A 19,572-nucleotide genomic window follows, 5' to 3' on the forward strand; every position below is an offset into this window, starting at 1 on the left:
GATTAAATGCACCAACCAAAAGGCACAGACTGACTGGGCAAATGAAAACATGCGAATGCATGCAATTCCAATTACCACAATACCCTGCTTGAACCCACAAACTGAATGCAATTATTTTCTATTGTTAGCTTAATCACGTTCCCATTACGGCTTTCAATTGTAATGATCTCTAATTTTTTGTCTGGATATTAATCATGAAAACTGATAAACATCTTTACTATTGTGACTATGTAACTATTGTGACTATGTAATATTACATATTACACATATGTAACTGTTGTGACTATGTAACTATACCATTATTGGTCAACAGAAAAACAGTAGAATTCTGTATCACCAAAACTACCACTTAATAGAAAAAGTTTTAATCACATTTAAAAATCAAGATGCATATCAGAATTATCTTGGAATTTTTTGAAAAATACAAATGCCCAGGTATTGCTTTTTTCCTACAAAGCTCCAGATATGTTTCCAATGAGCAGCCATAAACACCTGGAGTACATGCTGATCTTTTACTTTTAGCTAGTTTGTTACATTTTTTGCATTTCATATTCAGTACTCCCATTTCATTTAGCTTGTGTTTTCCAATTTCTCCATCCTTTTTTAAATGTTCTTTCTCAAGCCTTTATCAAGCGTATATACAGAAGTTTTTGTATACATATATACAAATAGTATGTATAATATATATATTTTAGAAAACTTATGAATTTTGGGTTAACTAAAAAATTTATGACATTTCACTTGTTTGATTTAGTATGAATAGAATGACAGATTCCTAATTAAAAAGTAGATATACAACAAGCAACAAAGATTTCCTGTATAGCACGGGACCTACAGTCAATATAATGGAAAATAATCTATCTGAAAAATAATATAGATGTATAACTGAGTCACCTTGTTATGTGCCTGAAACACTATAAGTCAATTATACTTCAAAAAAACATACATATTAAGAAAAAATAGAAAGTGAATTCAGTAATAAAAAATCAAACTTAAATGTATATAAATGAAATATTCTATCAGTTCAGTTCAGTTCAGTTCAGTCCCTCAGTCGTGTCCGACTCTTTGCGACCCCATGAATCGCAGCACGCCAGGCCTCCCTGTCCATCACCAACTCCCGGAGGTCACTCAGACTCACGTCCATTGAGTCAGCAATGCTATCCAGCCATCTCATCCTCTGTCGTCCCCTTCTCCTCCTGCCCCCAATCTCTCCCAGCATCAGAGTCTTTTCCAATGAGTCAACTCTTCTCTTGAGGTGGCCAAAGTACTGGATTATCAGCTTTAGCATCATTCCTTCCAAAGAAATCCTGGGGCCGATCTCCTTCAGAATGGACTGGTTGGATCTCCTTGCAGTCCAAGGGACTCTCAAGAGTCTTCTCCAGCACCACAGTTTGTGGAGGAGCTGGAAGGCTTTAAGCAAATACTGAGAATGTATTTGCTCCACTCATGAGGAAGGTTGGAAGCTGGGACGAGCATAACAAAGGGTTATGAGCGTTCACCGAGTGCCCAAGGCTGGATAATGAAGGGTTATACGCCCGGCCTTGAGGCGTTCGAAGGCTTCCTTCTGACCACCTGTTTCTGGGAGCAAAGACTGTTGTTTCATAAGACTCCCTTTAGAGTTTCGCCAAAGCTATGTTATGGCTTGGGCGGTGGGAACTGTAATTTATGCTTGAATGCTTTGATGTTTTATCGAGAAAGGCTACATGCAAGTCTGCTTTATGCTCTGCTCCCTGAGACCATATATCTGCAAAAAGCTGGATAATATGTCAGTCCACTAGAGGCTGTCCCTGAATGTCCTTTTCAGAGTGCGGCCCTCAGAGCCTTACAACAGTTCAAAAGCATCAATTCTTCAGCGTTCAGCTTTCTCCATAGTCCAACTCTCACATCCATACATGACTACTGGAAAAACCATAGCCTTGACTAGACAGACCTTTGTTGGCAAAGTAATGTCTCTGCTTTTCAATATGCTATCCAGGTTGGTCATAACTTTCCTTCCAAGGAGTAAGCGTCTTTTGATTTCATGGCTGCAGTCACCATCTGCAGTGATTTTGGAGCCCAAAAAAATAAAGTCTGACACTGTTTCCACTGTTTCCCCATCTATTTCCCATGAAGTGATGGGACCGGATCCCATGATCTTTGTTTTCTGAATATTGAGTTTTAAGCCAACTTTTTCACTCTCCTCTTTCACCTTCATCAAGAGGCTTTTAGTTCCTCTTCACTTTCTGCCATAAGGGTGGTGTCATCTGCATATCTGAGGTTATTGATATTTCTCCCGGCAATCTTGGTTCCAGCGTGTGCTTCTTCCAGCCCAGCGTTTCTCATGATGTACTCTGCATAGAAGTTAAACAAGCAGGGTGACAATATACAGCCTTGACGCACTCCTCTTCCTATTTGGAACCAGTCTGTTGTTCCATGTCCAGTTCTAACTGTTGCTTGCTGACCTGCATATAAAAATGAATAAATAGTACAATTTACTACCTATGCAGTGCCATTAAATATCCAGTTTACTGGCTCCAAGTCACATGAAATAAAGAGAGCAGTATGTAACTTTATTAAAAGGGTCAGAAACCACATTGTTGAGAATAAAGTGTGATAGGAGAGCACTCAAAATATAATGCAAAGGATGTCATAATAAGTATTACAGAATATTAATGTGTCTTTTTATATAAAAGTAACTTTTTAGCCTTTAACATAAGACAGGTACTATTTTAACCTGGCTAACAATCTTTTAAAATAATTTGATCCCTCACCATGGATCAAACCTGGGACCCCCTACACTGCAAGGCAGATTCTTAATCACTGGACAACGAGGGAAGGCCCTGAAATGAAAGAATTAAAAAACTTTTTTCTCTTTTTTAAATTATGAAAGTATGATAACACATTTATAGAAGACCTGGAAAATACAGAACAAGGTTACATAGAATGCCACTATATATTATAATTGTTTTTCAAGTAGATAACTTAAGATTTTAGTTGGAGTTACAATATCAAGCTCTCAAAAATTAACAGAATGAACAGACATAGTAGTAGGACACAGTAGACATGAAGAGCATGAGAAAGCGATTCATCATAATTAAAATTTATACAATTTTCACACAACAGTAGGATAAAAATTACGCAATTCCCATAGACTACAAACTAGTCCCAAAGACTAAAACGTTGATACAGTGCCGTGTATTTTGGCATCTAGTATTACTGCCGGAAGTCTAGAAAATTTATTATCTCAGTGATTGAAATGAAAGATTTTAAAAAGAAGAGACTGTGATATTAAAGGGAGAGAAGTTTACATCTATTACACTATCCACTATGTCATGTATCATACTGCATATTCCGTAAGCTCCACTTCCATGCATATGTTCGATAAAAACATACACAATATTTGAGGTGACTGGGCAAGCATTTCCTTAGCAGAAACTAGAATAAAGAAACAAAAACAGTCCAACCAATGGAGGTGAGTTAATTCTGTGCAAACACAGTGTGCACCTGAAGAATCCACAGTACCATAAAGTAGGGAGACCAGGATTTCCTAATGAAGTTCCTGGCTGGATGAGCAGAATCATCATAGGGAAGCGAGGCTGGCAGGTGTTTGCCAGAGTCTGAGCACTTTAAGCCCCAGGGTACCACAACTAGTGAGCCCTCACTCCATAATGAAAGAATCTGCTGTAATGAGAAGCCCACACACCGCAACCAGATAAAGCCTGCCAGCAGCAACAAAGACCCAGCCTGGTTAAAAAATAAAATAGAAACATAATAAGGAAGATGATAGAACTATAAAACAAGTACTCGTTAACACAAGAAGGAAACAAGTTAAAAACAATGAACAAGCAAGACTTTGGGGGGGAGGAGGAAGAAGGAGGCTGGGAAAACTCTACAAACCAGTAGAGAAGCTGGAGGACCTATGTGGGAACCATATTTTACTGCTTTCTCAGAAATATCTCCAGGAATTTAATCTTACTCATTCCCTCTTCCTTGCTTGCTCCCCTACTCCAGTCCTTCAGTTAGACGTTCTGGTTGACACGTCAGCATTAGCTAGGTGCAGTTCTGCATGCAAAACAAACCACCTTATCTTCAAAGACCTTTCTTTACAACCCTCCTGTGATTACCTCCAGACCTCCACAAGGAAGCTTCCTTAATCCCAGAGTTCCGGTCTCTGTCTGGCTTTACTGCTCGTAGTTAAAAGATAGTAAGCTAAATTATCAGTAAATATGCACTTAGCATTTTCTAAGTTGCTCTTCTGCGAGCTCTCCCTGCACTGTCTCTCATATTCCTGTGTGTTTGTGAGAATCATTCAGTGCGAAATTGCCACAGACCTAAGACATTGCCTATCCTGAAAATACTGAAATGAAGAGTGTAGGAGTTTATGACAATTTCCTGGCCTTTGATGCCCCAGCTCATTGAGACTGAGGAATAGAAGACTCCCAATTCCCATATGTACCCTCCAAAAGAAATGCAAAACAAAATCACACTGAGATACTACCTCAGTCGCCCTGGAACAGCTGTCACCAGGATGGAGGGGATATATGTATACTGATGGCTGAATCACACTGTTTTATGGCAGAAACCAATACAACACTGTAAAGCCATCATTCTCCAATCAAAAAATCCAGAGATTCCCGGAATCAACCTTCTAAGGTGTGTGCACCCATGCATACGCACACACACACACACACACACACACACACACACAAAGACAAGAGATGACAAGTGTTATCGTGAATGTGGAGGAAATGGAACTCTAATAATTATACTGAAGCATGCGAACTGGTGTACCAACTTTGAGAAATAGTTTAAGGTTCCTGAAAATATATTTTTACAGACTTCTCTGGTGGTCAAGTGGTTAAGACTTGAGCTCCCAATGCATGCGGTATGGGTTCAATTCCTGGTCAGAAACTAAGATCTGGCACGCTGTATAGCATAGCTAAATATATATATCATATAATGCATCATTTCCATTATGAAATCATTGTCTTAGAAAGATACCTGCACTCCCATGTTCATTACTGAACTACTTACAATAGCCAAGACATGAAAACAATCTAAGTGTCCAACAGACAACAGATAAAATCTGAAAAAGGATGAAATCTAGCAACTATACCAACATAGTTGAATACTGCAAATATTTACTCAGTACATTATTCAGAAATAAAGACCCTCACTTAAATAAAGACCTCAGTAAAACACAGTATTAAAAAGAAAAAAAAAAGACTCAAACTAACAGAAACAAAGTAGGTATCACAGTTTGTAGAATGAGGAGATATTAGTCAAAAGAATATATTTCTAGTTGTAACTGGAAGGAGTTATAGGAGTCAAATTACAGTATGGTGAATATCCTTATCAATACTCTGATATATAATTATAATAAGTGATCCTCACCCACAGAGACCAGGTTCCTATAGATCTCCCACATCATATCCCTGTACAGGGCCCCCTGAGCAGGGTCCAGGCATTCCCATTCCTCCTGAGTGAATTCAATGGCCACATCCTTGAATGTCAACTGTTCCAATAAGGAAACACATTTCAGAAAGGGACCATGAGAAGAGTTCTTATTTTCACAAAAAACTGAGGAGGAGAGAGGGGTGAGAATCATTTCAGTTGAAGTATATACTCTGACAGATCCACTTATATGTATCTGGAGCAAATTATGGGTACCTAACTTTCATTCCTCATGCTTTTTCATAAAATTATGATATCATCCAGTTAAAGCAGATTTTTCATATTTGTGGGCAATATATGAAATACACAGAAAAAAATTCAACAAAGGTTTTTCTATGCAGAAGTGTTATCTATTAAGTTTTACATAATAAGTGATATTCCTTATCTACATGACTTACAGTATAATTGGCATCTTAAGAGAGGACAAAATTGAGATATCCCTGGTGGTCAGGTGGTTAAGACTGGGCACATTTCATTGTAGGGGACACAGGTTCAATATTCCTTTGGGGAACTAAGATGCCACATGCTGCATGGCATGGCCAAACATTTAAAAAGAGAGAGATGACAAGGTCCACAGTAGAATTTTTACAAAGTGTAAATATTAAGTGACAAAGATGATAAGAATAGCAATGACTTATGGTGTCCAAATACTTTCTAGATATTAAGCATTACTCTAAATGCTTCATATGTAAGATTTTTTGAATGTGGACCATTTTCAAAGTCTTTATTGAATTTACTATTATATTACTTCCATTCTATGTTTTGTTTTTTTGTCAGCAAGTACAGAGAAAAATGATTCCATAAGAAAACTACTACTCCAAAAAACAATTTTAGGGACGTCCCTGCAGGTCCAGTGTCTAAGACTCTGAGTTCCCAATGCAGGGAGCCTAGGTCCCATCCCTGGTCAGGGAACTACATTCCACATGTCAATTAAAAGAACCCAGAGGCCATTATGAAGATGGATCTTGCAACTAAGTGGCACAGCCAAATGCAAAAATAAATACTTAAAAAAAAAAAAAGAGAGAAACTTTAGAAAAGCTGTAGCATAAGAAAAGAAATCAACACTGAAAAATCAGTTGCAATCGTATACGCAATTAACAATGTCAACCGGAAATTAAAGAACAATCCTATTTATTATAACATCAAGAGGTAGAATACTTATGAAATATTGGCAAAAATATTAGCAAAGAAGGTAAAAGACTTATACACTGAATACTGCCAAACGCTGCTAAAAGAAGTCCATGGAAACACACATAAAAGAAACCCTGTATTCAGGAACTGACAGGATTCTTAAAATGATCACAATACTCAAAATTTTCTGTGTGTGTGTGTGCTCAGTCGCTTCAGTAATGTTCTACTCTTTGCGAACCTATTGACTATAGCCTGCCAGGCTCCTCTGTCCATGGGATTCTCCAGGCAAGAATACTGGAGTGGTTTGCCATGCCCTCTTCCAGGGATCTTCCCAATCCAGAGATCAAACCCACATATCTTGTGTCTCTGCCTGCATTGGCAGGTAGGTTCTTTACCACTAGCACTACCTGGGAAGCCCTAAAGTTTTCTACAGACACAGTGAAATCCCTATTAAAATTTGAATGGCAATGTTTATAGTAACAGAACAAATCATGTGAAAATTCCTATAGAATCTCAAGAGACCCCTAAATAGCCAAAGCAGTCTTCCAAAAGGAACTGGAGGCCAACACTTTTAGACGTGAAAAATGCTGAAATCATCTGGGATGTGGTACAGGCATAAACAAATATACAGAAGCCAGTGGAACAAATCAGAAAGCACAGAAATAACCCTTAGAATATATGGAACAGTTGGCTTAAAGCTCAAATTTCAGAAAACTAAGATCATGGCATCCAGTCTCATCACTTCATGGCAAATAGATGGAGAAACAGTGGAAACAGAGACTATTTTGGGGGGGCTCCAAAATCACTGCAGATGGTGACTGCAGACATGAAATTAAAAGACACTTGCTTATTGGAAAAAAAAAACTATGACCAACCTAGACAGCATATGAAAAAGCAAAGACATTACTTTGCCAACAAAGGTCTATCTAGTCAAAGCCATGGTTTTTCCAGTAGCTCTGTATGGATTTGAGAGTTGGACTATAAAGAAAGCTGAGCACCAAAGAATTAATGCTTTGGAACTGTGGTGTTGGAGAAGACTCTTGAGAGTTCCTTGGACTGCAAGGAGGCCCAACCAGTCCATTCGGAAGATCAGCCCTGGGACTTCTTTGGAAAGAATGATGCTCAAGCTGAAACTCCAGTACTTTGGCCACCTCATGTGAGGAGTTGACTCATTGGAAAAGACCCTGATGCTGGGAGGGATTGGGGGCAGGAGGAGAAGGGACGACAGAGAATGAGATGGCTGGATGGCATCACTGACTCGATGGACGTGAGTCTGAGTGAACTCCGGGAGTTGGTGATGGACAGGGAGGCCTGGCGTGCTGCGATTCATGGGGTCGCGAAGAGTTGGACACGACTGAGCGACTGAACTGAACTGAACTGAAACGGGCGGAAGAACTAGTAGAAAATTGCCAGGTTGCAAACAAATTGACACCATAGTTGTGTTGTTTTGTGAGATGTTATGTGAATTTTTTATTGGAGAGAATTAAATTTTGGAGTTTCTGGTAGTAAGGACCTTTTTATCTTTCATGACTGAAAAGACAACCCTTTATAATTCTTATTGTGGTTTGGTTTTGATGTCCATTCTGCTTTTTCACCCAACTGAAATTCCCAAGAAGGTTTAGCCATCAGTACTGGATCCAAAATCAAGTTGAACAGGGTGCATAATGTCTGAACATCTTTCATTCTGGCATCCTTACAACTATAAAGAGGGCATGTATGTGCATTATCTGTGATGTTAATGGAAGGATAGTAAACATTATCAAAATTGCTGGGGAGATTTGATCTCACGGTATATTCATATGCATAATATTACGTACTCTATCCCAGGAGGCACCTAAGTTTGTATTGCTACTATTTATGAATACATATCAAGAAAACTGAGTTAAGTCTCAGTCATGTGAGTTTTCTTCTCACTATAAATATTCTGATATCTAGTGATCAGTGAGCAATCAGAAGAAACTTAAGACATATTCACTGCTAGGAAATATTTGGTGAACCCACAGTACACATTGTTGTTATTCATTTTTCAGTCCCTCACTTATTTTTATTCTTTGTTTCATTTCATTCCTTTCATGTCTTTCCAACTTCACTGTTTGAAATACTTCTCCTACATCAGTGCTTGCTTTCAGTTGCCATTTCTTGATCATATGTGTATAAGAGCCAGCTACAATATATAACGAACTGTAAGTATTCCATTCATTACAACTCATGAATAAATGTTTCATGTTAAATAAACTGTATTATATGAAACATAATACATTTATCAAGAAAGTTATGAATGTCATTAACCTTGATCTTACAATTTATAGGAAAACAAAACAAATGATTCTTTACTAAAGCCAAAGTCAACAGAGGAAATTCTAATTGTAAGGCACCCTTTAAAATAACCTGCTGCTGCTGCTTATATGACAAAAATATGCACAATGGAAAAACTGTTAGCTATCAAAGAAAGCGTGAGTTTTAAAATGATGGCAAAGCATGTACCAATTGTCAGGAAACATAATGGCTACAATTAAAGGATGAGCAAAGGATATTAAACTATATATACTGCATACTTATTTTACATGAATGAGCGCTAAAGAACCTAAGATGAAACAGTAAAAGGAAAAACAAAACCAGTTTATCTAATGAATAATTTAAATGAGTGCCACTTTAGAACTGGGAGACAAATATAGCACTGAGAAAATGAACAATTTGAAGTTAAAACTTTTGGCTGTTAGGAATTAAAGCTTCTATTCACAATTTCTGGGGATTCGCTGATGGCTCAGCGGGTAAAGAATCCATCTGTCATGCAAGAGACTGAGGAGACATGGGTTCCATTCCTGAGTCAGAAGATTCCCTGGATGAGGAAATGGCAACTCTTCCAGTATTCTTGCCTGAAAAATCCCATGGACACAGGAGCCTGTGCAAAGGGTCACAAAGAGTTGGACATGACTGAGTGATTAAGCACATCAGTTCAGTTCAGTCGCTCAGTCGTGTCTGACTCTTTGCGACCCCATAAATTGCAGCACGCCAGGCCTCCCTGTCCATCACCAACTCCTGGAGTTCACCCAAACTCATGTGCATCGAGTCAGTGATGCCATCCAGCCATCTCATCCTCTGTCGTCCCCTTCTCCTCCTGCCCCCAATCCCTCCCAGCATCAGGGTCTTTTCCAATGAGTCAACTCTTCGCACGAGGTGGCCAAAGTACTGGAGTTTCAGCCTCAGCATCAGTCCTTCCAATGAACACCCAGAACTGGTCTCCTTTAGGATGGACTGGTTGGATCTCCTTGCAGTCCAAGGGACTCTCAAGAGTCTTCTCCAACACCACAGTTCAAAACCATCAATTCTTTAGCACTCAACTTTCTTCACAGTCCAACTCTCACATCCATACATGACCACTGGAAAAACCATAGCTTTGACTAGACGGACTTTTGTTGGCAAAGTAATGTCTCTGCTTTTCAGTGTGCTATCTAGGTTGGTCATAACTTTCCTTCCAAGGAGTAAGCGTCTTTTAATTTCATGTCTGCAGTCACCATCTGCAGTGATTTTGAAGCTCCAAAAAATAAAGTCTGACACTGTTTCCCCATCTATTTCCCATAAAGTGATGGGACCAGATGCCATGATCTTAGTTTAAGCACATACACACTGACAATTACAGCATGTTAATGTGCATAAATTAATAATAAATGTTTACATAAATGTTCACAAACATCCTTAGTATATCTGTAAAACTGAATTCTTTGCTTTGACATTGTGGTTTATAAGAAATACAGACTTGGTCATTCAGATGAGAAATGCATTAGTATGACTCACAACTTATTTGCCAAAGCTGGTCTCCTATCTTGCCTTGAAGGAAGCGGGCTGTGAAGTTAGATAATGGGGAAAAAGAAGAAGAGATATTTCAAGAAAATCAATATACAGAGTAAAAGTAGGAAAAAGAAAATATATTTAACATCACTAACCAGCAAGCCTGAGACCTCTGTGCTTTTTGTTTCTTCCATGGGCATCCCTGGAGGCCTTCCGGGCTCATAAAAAGGGAGAGTTTCTACTCCACTTGGGTGATATACTTTAGGAACTTGTCATTGTTTGTGGGAATTGGTAAGTGGCAACAAAGTTTTTCAGAAACCACCTCAGCTTATCAAGTGTGCACAGTCATTGCACTACATTTGAACTATTATATTTCCAGGAGATGGCATATCAAAATCACAAAACACATCTCAGAGACTGGCTGTCTACCTCCCAGGCAACACTGAGGCCACAGTTCTGGCAGCAGGAAAACATTAGCTAAGTACTTTGCTGACACCAAGGAGTCTGTAAGGGGAAAAAGGAGTTCACATCTCAAACACACATTTATCTAGGGTCCAAACGAAGTTAGTGGCAAAGAGAGAGGGGAAGGAAAAATAATTCTGAAAATTGAATGAAGTTTGAGGCAAAAACCTAGTTCCTGAAGACCGCAATAATTCATGTCTGATAGTACTATAATTTAAAATAATGCTCACTGATGGTGTTTGTAGATATTTTTATCTTTTGGAGTGGCAAAAAAGTTCATTTGGGTTTTCTAAAAGCTAATATAAAATAATCCAAATGAACTTTCTGGCAAACTCAATATATCCCATATAATGTGACACTAAATTTATACATAATTTTAAATCTTATTTGCCGAACACAAAAGAAGTTTGAGATTACTTTCATGGTAATAGAGTAATTGCTATGAAATGTCTATGACATAATGAAAATATTTTTTCTAAATATCTCCTGTAAAACTATGCAGTCGTGAAGAAGCATGATGAGGTGTTACATCATCTATACATCAAAATTAAGTATTAATAAATGAAATAATAAATGAAATGTTCTTCAAGTAACAGCCAAAGTCTTGGCATTTTAAGGATATGATTACATTAGTTAAGAATGTCTGGACCTGGTGGTCCAGAATATCAAAAGTTTTGGTATATCAAAAGTCATGCTAACATTCCATGCACATCTACCTACTAAAATCATATTACATTATTTGGCTGCAAAGAAAAAAATTAAACCAATGAAGAATGATGTCAGACAGATAGCAGAAAACTAAACAGGCACTCATTAACCCATGAGGAACTCAATATACAATAAACAAACAAAAAAGCCTTTGGGAAAACTCTACAAATGAGTAAAGCCTCACTACCTGTCCAGAAAACATTAAGCCAACAAGTGTAGGAAAAGTTCATGACAATTTGCTGGCCTCAAGACAATCTGAACTAATTGAATTACAGCTGAGCTATTTCAAATCCCAAAAGATGATGCCCCATATGTGGAACAGGGAACAGTGCTTTCCAGTACCTTGGAAGTGCTCAGTTTAAGTTCTCGTCTGAAACAGCTTTGAGATAAAAGCTTGTATTTGCGTGGGCCACTTACACCTAAAACTGATATTTCTTCCTAACAAGCTGAAAACAATGTCAATAAAAGCAATAAAACTGTTCTTTTCTATTAATGTGCTGTGTTTAGTCATTCAGTCGTGTCCTACTCTTTGAGACCCCATGGACTACAGCCTGCCAGTCTCCTCTGTCCATGGGGATTCTCCAAGAAAGAATGCTCGAGGGTTGCCATGCCCTCCTCCAGGGGATCTTCCCAACCCAAGGATCAAACCCAGGTCTCCCACATTGCAGGTGGATTCTTTTATTTTTTTCAAATCAAGAGTTTTTATTGTCTCTTTAAAAGATCACAACTGAGTCCATAGAACCATCTGCTATCTTGTTGTTTCTGCAGCAGGATCACTGAGATCTTATTCATCAGCCTGCTGAACTGTTCCTTTTTCAGAAACATAGATACCATCCAAAAATTTTCTGATATCCTTAACTGTGGTGGCTTGCTGAATCAAAGCAGCTGAATTTGACACAAGTTCAATGTCATTTCCTTCAAGAAGCAACTCATCTTTCTGGGCTTGACACACTGAACAGGCAACCCTGCATATGTATTTTTCACCCCCAAAATTTCGGATTTCCACAAGAGAACCATTCTCCTGAATAACAACGTTGATGGGGAAGTGGGCATACACCGACCTCATCTTGTAACGGAAGCCCAGTGTAACACCCTTGATCATGTTCTGCACATGACTACAGATTGTGTGAACAGTAGCCAGTTCCTTTCTGTTTCCCCACCATTTGTCAACACGGAGCCTCTTCTTTTTCTTTTCAAGGAGACTGAGTTCTACGTCGATGTGACTGAAGTCCCTCCGCAGGGTGCCTCTGGGGCCCTTCACAATAACTGTCCATCCCTTCAAGTTAATGTCAACATTTTCTGGGATGTCAACAGTCTGATTGCTGAGAATGTCTTCATTCTCACAGTAGATGCGGCAAAGAAAGAGCTGCAGGTGGATTCTTTACTGACTGAGCCACCAGGGAAAGCCTTTCTATTAATACTTCACCAAATACTCTGTTTTAAAAATTCCATTTAGCACCGGTGCACACAGGCCAAGTTTTCACATTAAAACTATTTCTATATACCATCCTAAGAACTTAATGGTGCGCTCTGCTTCTGTAATAAAAGTACCCAGGTGGAATAAATGTGTGTTGATGAAATGAACATGATTCATTCAAGTTTATGAAGAATAACTAAATTTTAATTAAAACAGGAATAAAAAGATAGCAAAAGGTAATGGAAGCCATTAAATGTCAATCATACACATACATCACTGCAGATGGTGACTGCAGCCATGAAATTAAGATGTTTACTCCTTGGAAGGAAAGTTATGGCCAACCTAGACAGCATATTAAGAAGCAGAGACATTACTTTGCTAACAAAGGTCCGTCTAGTCAAGGCTATGGTTTTTCCAGTAGTCATGTATGCATGTGACAGTTGGACTATAAAGAAAGCTGAGTGCGGAAGAAGTGATGCTTTTGAGCTGTGCTGTTGGAGAAGACTCTTGAGAGTTCCTTGGACTGCAAGGAGATCCAACCACTCCATTCTAAAGGAGATCAGTCCTGGGTGTTCATTGGAAGGACTGATGTTGAACCTGAAACTCCAATACTTTGGCCACCTGATGTGAAGAGCTGACTCACTGGAAAAGGCCCTGATGCTGGGAAAGATTGGGGGCAGGAGGAGAAGGGGACGACAGAGGATGAGATGGTTGAATGACATCACTGACTCAATGGACGAGTTTGGGTGGACTCCGGGAGTTGGTGATGGACAGGGAGGCCTGGCGTGCTGCAGTTCATGGGGTTGCAAAGTCAGACATGACTGAGTGACTGAACACATACATATAGGATTCTGGCACTTTGGATTACATTTTTCTTTCACAATCAAAAACTGCCCTCTTTTTAATTTCAAAGAGCAAGACTAATTTTTCATTAATCACATGTATAGAACAGCTATTCCTAAGCAATGGAGAATGTTACCAACTTTCCATGTGTATTGTTGCTACCATATAATCACTATTAGCTTTTCACTTTCTTCCCATGTAAAGTCCAGTCCATTAAGGTCGTGCTGATCTTTTCATAGTGATTGGCAGATGCTTCTGTCTGATGATTCATTGTGACCTATCTCCAAAGGGCACCCTTGAATAACAAGCATGGCTAATCATGTCATATTTTTATATTACTTCTTGTCCCTCTCTGATGCTAATTCACACAATATTCAATTGGATAATTTAAGATCCTTCCTTTTTTAGGAAATAAGGATATGCATCATCCACACTAAATGAAGTCAGCCCCCTCATTTTATTGATTTCTTCTCAGACTATCATAAAAAAGCTGTAATGAATGCATACGATCAACAGTCTTCAAACTTCAGGTAGAAAGGTATAAACAGTTCAAAAAGCCTCTGGTAATTACATATTTATAGATAATGGGCTATCTCCACATATGTCCTTCTTTCTCTCATATAGCAAATATGTCATTAGTTTTGAGATATTGTCACTTGCAATGATTCTGCACTGTAATAATCTCAGACTTATCTCGGAGAAATGGGCTCTTCCTCATAGCTCAGTAGTAGAGAATCTGCCTGCAACCCAAGAGATGCAGGTGCAATACCTGGGTCAGGAAAACCCCCTGGAGGAGAAAATGGTAACCCACTCCAGTATTCTTGCCTGGGAAATCCCATGGAAAGAGGAGCCTGGAGGGCTACAGTACAAGGGGTCACAAGAGTCAAGACACAACTCAGTGATTAAACCACTGCCACCACAATCTAGGAGAAATAACTTATTTACTCCTAGTATTAAATTTTCCAATATGTACTCTGCTGAGAGAATTACTCAAAAATTTACCATCGTCATCACACTTGAAAGGATCCTCTGCAATATAAGTTCTTCGGTGAATGCTGAGGATGCACTAGTTTCCATAGTTGGTAAATTTCTAGTTTCTGCACCGTATAGGTGCACTTATTACAAAAGGTGTGGATACTGGATGAAAATTTTTACAGTACTCATTACATTTGAAAAGTTCCTCTCCAGAGTAAGTCCTGTGTTTCAGAGTGTCTATCTTCTGGTACAAGCCTTAGCACGGGTATTGCTTTGTGTGGTTTCTATGAAAGATGTATATTGAGATGTCTAGTGCATTGTGAGACCTGCATAGAGCCTCTCTTCATGGATTTGAAGTGTTTCTCCTCAATTGCTGGGAGCCAGCATGGGGAATCCCACCCGTGGCAAAGGTCATGAGGAAGAGGCCTGATAGGCAAAGGTGAGATCAGGCCTCGAGGAACCCCCCCTGGGCCTTCTGGAGCATCTACCCCAAAACCAGAATCTGTCTGTCTTATTTTATGACTTTCACCAACGTTTTTGACATTAACAAAGGAGCTATCCCCGACCACCTTTCTCTGGAAAAGGTTAACTTAGAGCTCCAGTTAACAGTCTCCTGCATATAATAGGAGTGTTTCAGCTCAAACTACCCCTCTGCTGGCTCTCTAACTTGCCTTACCCGGACTTTTACAACTACGCATGTGATTGTTTACAGCCCCCAACTGTGAGAGGCACTGGGAAGCCTAAAACATAGAGCCTTTCAAAGAGTTAAAAGCTGTTAGAATAGTGCTGGTGTGAGATTTCACTGTTGAGCCAATGCTTGCTGCCAAGTTCCCATATGCCTTATCTACTGTGCATCTGGGAATACATTTGTTAACATAGTTAGAAAGTAAGAAAAACAAGTGTAGCCTTGAAACTAACTACATCAGACCTTTGAGCTAACTAGTTCTTTCTTTGCTGTAACTCGCTGCACCTTTGCTTCATGAAAATGTAACTCTGTTTGATACTTTCTGAGGCTACCATAGATTAGAAATATAAAGAAAAAACATTTCAAGGGAAAATAAGTTTTCTGGTTGAGCAGCCTTTATTAAAAGAGGGTCTTAAAATGTTCACAGGCCTCCAAGGCCAGAAGATAATGTACACAACATCATTTGTGGGAAAGGTGTGAAAGCCCTTTTGAAAATAAAGCTATGGGGCCTCACTCACCGAAACAGCTTGGTCTCCCCGTATCAATCATTCTCTCTCTCTCCCTCTCACTCTTTTTCAGGCTGATTCCTTGGAGCATAGAGGCTCCCTGTGATCACTTAACTGCCCAGGTTTCTAAGACCTGAACGGGAAGACGTTCTGCGTCTTCACTCCCTTGGGAGACCAGGAGGGCAACTGTGGCCTCCGTGAACAGGGCAAACTTCTTGCCTCGGAGCTTTATTGGCTTTCTGTGTAAACCAAGGAATATCAGCCTCTTTCTCCACTAATTTTCCTACTACACTATTTTCTCCTAATCTCTTTTCTAATTAAATAGTCCTTTCTAAGACACCGACTCCATCCCCACTTCGAATTCCCTGGATCCACCGGGGCTGGACCACGGCACTCAGTGGACTGTCTGATGTTGCCTAATTCTTGAATTCAACACAAAGGTTTTGTCAAGCTCATTGCATTTATAAGGTGTCACTCCACTATGTCTTTTTTTTTTTTAATTAAAAAAAAATTTAAACTTTTCATTTTTGGCTGTGCTGAATCTTTGTTGCTGCATGGGCTTTTCTTTAGTTGCAGCGAATGGGGGCTACCCTCGAGTTGCAGTATGCAGGCCTCTCTTATGTTGGGAGCACAGGCTCTAGGGTGTGCGGGCTTTGGTAGTTGCGGTGTACAGGTTCAACAGTTGTAGCGCATGGGCTTAGTTGTTCTGAGGCATGTGGGATCTTCCTGATCAGGGATCGAACCCATGTCTACTGCATTGTTAGCCATATTCATTACTACTGTGCCACTAGGGAAGCCCTGTGTCCCATTTTCTGACCTTTGGGTAAAATCCTTGCCACACACATTACATTTCTGTGTCTTCTCTCCAGGATAAATATGCTGATATCTAGTGACAAAGGAGTAATAATGTGAAACTTTGCCACAGTCATTGTATTTTAAAAGCTTTGCAAAATTCAATACACTTGTAATGTTCTGTGCAGTGCAGATTACTTGATTACTGGTGAAAAGTGAGACCCAAGTAAGAGTTTTTTCTAGTGTTCACCCCAACTGTGAGGTAATTTTGAGAATGAATTCTTTGGTGATTGAATTCCTTGTCTAAAACACATTTATCACATTTCCCTCCAAAAGGACCTTTCAAATGAAGAGGTGGACACCTGCTAAAACCATTTCTTAAATTTCCTCACAGATTACCTAACAGGAAGTTAGACTTGAGAGTACACCAAAGGATTTGTCACACTCATTTTATTAATAAAGTTTCTCTCCACTATGATTCTTCGGTCAACTTTAAAGTACAAATTTTGACTTAAGATTCAGAGACAGTTACAAAATTTCTACAATTTCTATCCAGTACGGATTTTCTTGTAATAAATGAAGCTGTGCCACTCATGAATGTACACAAGTTTCTCCCCACCATGAATTTCCCATGACTTTAAAATGTCAGTATTAAATGAAGATCTTCCCACATATATCCATTAACTTGGTTTACTATCGTATTGATTCCCTGATGTGTAGTAAGGTTTGAGGTCTGAGTAAAGGCTTTTCATTACTTACTGCCTTTGAAAGGTTTCTCTCCATTATGAATTCGCTGATGAACTGAAAGGTCTGAATTTTGACTACTGACTTCATCACATTCCTCACAATACTATAATTCTTCTCCAGGCTCATTTCTCAGGTGCTGACTGAGGGTTGACCTGTGATGAAAAATTCTGCCACACTTAACTACATTTCTAAGACTGCTCTCCTGTATGAATTTTCTGATGATGTCTAAGGTGTACTTTCTGACTAAAGACCTTGCCACAATCATTACATTTGTAAGGTTTCTCTCCAGTATGGACTCTCTGATGTCTTGCACAGTTTGAATGACAACGAAAGACTCTGTGACATACATCACACTTACATGATTTCTCTTCCCTATGGACTAATTTATGCTGAGTGAGGGCTGAGTTCTGATTAAAGCTTTTGTCAGACTCATTACATTTGTAAGGTTTCTCTCCAGTATGAATTCTCTGATGAATTCCAAGGTTTGATTTTTGATTGACGGCCTTGCCACATTCATCACATTTGTAAGGTTTCTCTCCAGTATGAATTCTCTTATGTCTTGGAATGCTGGAATCATGACAGAACATTTTGTCACATATATCACATTTATATAATTTCCCTTCCGTGTGGATTAACTGATGTCTACGAAATTTTGTGCTGTAATGGAAGGACTTTCCACACTCATTACATTCATAAGATTTCTCCAGTATGATTTCTCTGATGAAACACAAAGATTGCCTTTTCCCTAAAGACCTTGCCACACTCATTACATCTGTAGGGTTTCTCTCCAGAATGAATTCTCTGATGACATGTAAGGGTTGCTTTTTGACTAAAGACCTGGCCACACTCATTGCATTTGTAAGGTTTCTCTCTAGTGTGAATTTTCAAGTGATTTGTAAGGTCTGTTTTTTGACCAAAGAGCTTGCCACACTCATTACATCTGTGAGGTTTTTCTCCAGTATGAATTCTCTGATGATTTGCAAGGTGTGGATTTCGACTAAAGACTTTTTCACATACATCACATTTATGTAATTTCTCCTCTGTATGGATGACCTGATGTCTACTGAGGTTTGATCTCTGAAGAAAGATTTTGCCATCCTCACCACATTTGTAAAGTCTTTCCCTCTGTGCTTCCTGGTTTTGTGTCACTATTAAAGGATGTATGTAATTACTCCCATATGTATCAGAAATGTTCATTTCTACACTAGAAGAAATTCTCTGAAGCAGTGAAAATGGGGCACAACTGTTGAGAATCTTGTCAGCTTGAATGAATTCATCAGTTTTGTCTTCACTTTTAAAAATATACAGTTCATCCTGAAAGCTTAAGGCAAGCCAATTTTCAATAGGCTTGATTCTGGCAACACTTTTATCATGTTGATCTTTATTACTAGTGAGATTTTCATTATGGGTTATAAGTATTCCTTTGTAATTTTCTTCCTCATCTTTCTGCTTAGACTGGAAGTTGTATATATTTTCCTGAATGACTCTAAGATAAAAATGCTCCATTTCATTCCTTTCAGGTCTTCCCAGTATCCATAACTGGAATACCTCTCCTCTATCAGAGTTTGTCTTCAGTTGTAATTTCTTGACCACAGGTAGTGTAAGAGATATCTACAAGATATAACGAACTGTATACATTCAATTCATTCAAATTTGTAAATAAATGTTTGTTAAATGCACAGTAATATACCAAAAGTAATACTTATGTCAAGCAATTATGAAGCTCCCCAACCATGATCATAGAATTTGTAGCAATAAGAAAGTAATGATTCTTTACTACAATGAAAGGGATCAAAGGTAATTCTAATAATTTTAGGACACCCTAGTTTCAAATAACCTATCACAAAAACAGGCACATTGGAAAAACTTCCGTTATCTATTAAAGAAAGTGTACTTTTCAACCATTAACACCAAAGCGCATACCAATTATACGTAAGTATTATGGTCTTCTTTAAGTGAAGCGAAAAGAATATTAAACCATATGTATATATATATTCTGCCTAATTATTACACATGAATAAATGAAAAAGAACATGAAATATATTCTATAACTAAATAATCCAAAACTAGATGATCTAATGAAT

The 19,572-nt window shown here is 38.7% G+C and overlaps 2 protein-coding genes across 2 annotated transcripts; both read right to left on the reverse strand.

Moving 5' to 3' along the window:
- Positions 1-12,260: 12,260 nt before the first annotated feature.
- LOC114117927 (large ribosomal subunit protein uL6-like) lies at positions 12,261-17,524 on the reverse strand. The gene is made up of 2 exons (XM_042231410.2): positions 17,501-17,524; positions 12,261-12,889 (listed from the first exon to the last, which is right to left on the reverse strand). Exons 1-2 carry the CDS (start codon positions 17,522-17,524, stop codon positions 12,308-12,310), a joined length of 606 nt encoding a protein of 201 aa, XP_042087344.1. The 3' UTR covers positions 12,261-12,307.
- A 152-nt stretch (positions 17,525-17,676) lies between these two features.
- LOC114117928 (zinc finger protein 347-like) lies at positions 17,677-18,994 on the reverse strand. Its single transcript, XM_042231411.1, has 2 exons — positions 18,216-18,994; positions 17,677-18,055 (listed from the first exon to the last, which is right to left on the reverse strand). The coding sequence occupies exons 1-2, from the start codon at positions 18,992-18,994 to the stop codon at positions 17,677-17,679; spliced, it is 1,158 nt and encodes a 385-aa protein (XP_042087345.1).
- Positions 18,995-19,572: the final 578 nt, after the last annotated feature.

Source organism: Ovis aries, chromosome 14 (genome assembly GCF_016772045.2).
Source record: "Ovis aries strain OAR_USU_Benz2616 breed Rambouillet chromosome 14, ARS-UI_Ramb_v3.0, whole genome shotgun sequence".
Classification (NCBI taxonomy): domain Eukaryota; kingdom Metazoa; phylum Chordata; class Mammalia; order Artiodactyla; family Bovidae; genus Ovis; species Ovis aries.

Coding starts and splice junctions, on each gene's coding strand:
- LOC114117927 (XM_042231410.2), bottom strand. CDS start 17,524: ATGGAGAGAAACCTTTCAAAGGCA. Junction 12,890..17,500: donor AGAGAAACCTTTCAAAGGCA/GTAAGTAATGAA, acceptor ATCCACCTGCAG/CTCTTTCTTTGCCGCATCTA.
- LOC114117928 (XM_042231411.1), bottom strand. CDS start 18,994: ATGGAGCATTTTTATCTTAGAGTCATTCAGGAAAATATATACAACTTC. Junction 18,056..18,215: donor AGGGAAAAGGCAATCTTTGT/GTTTCATCAGAG, acceptor TCATGATTCCAG/CATTCCAAGACATAAGAGAA.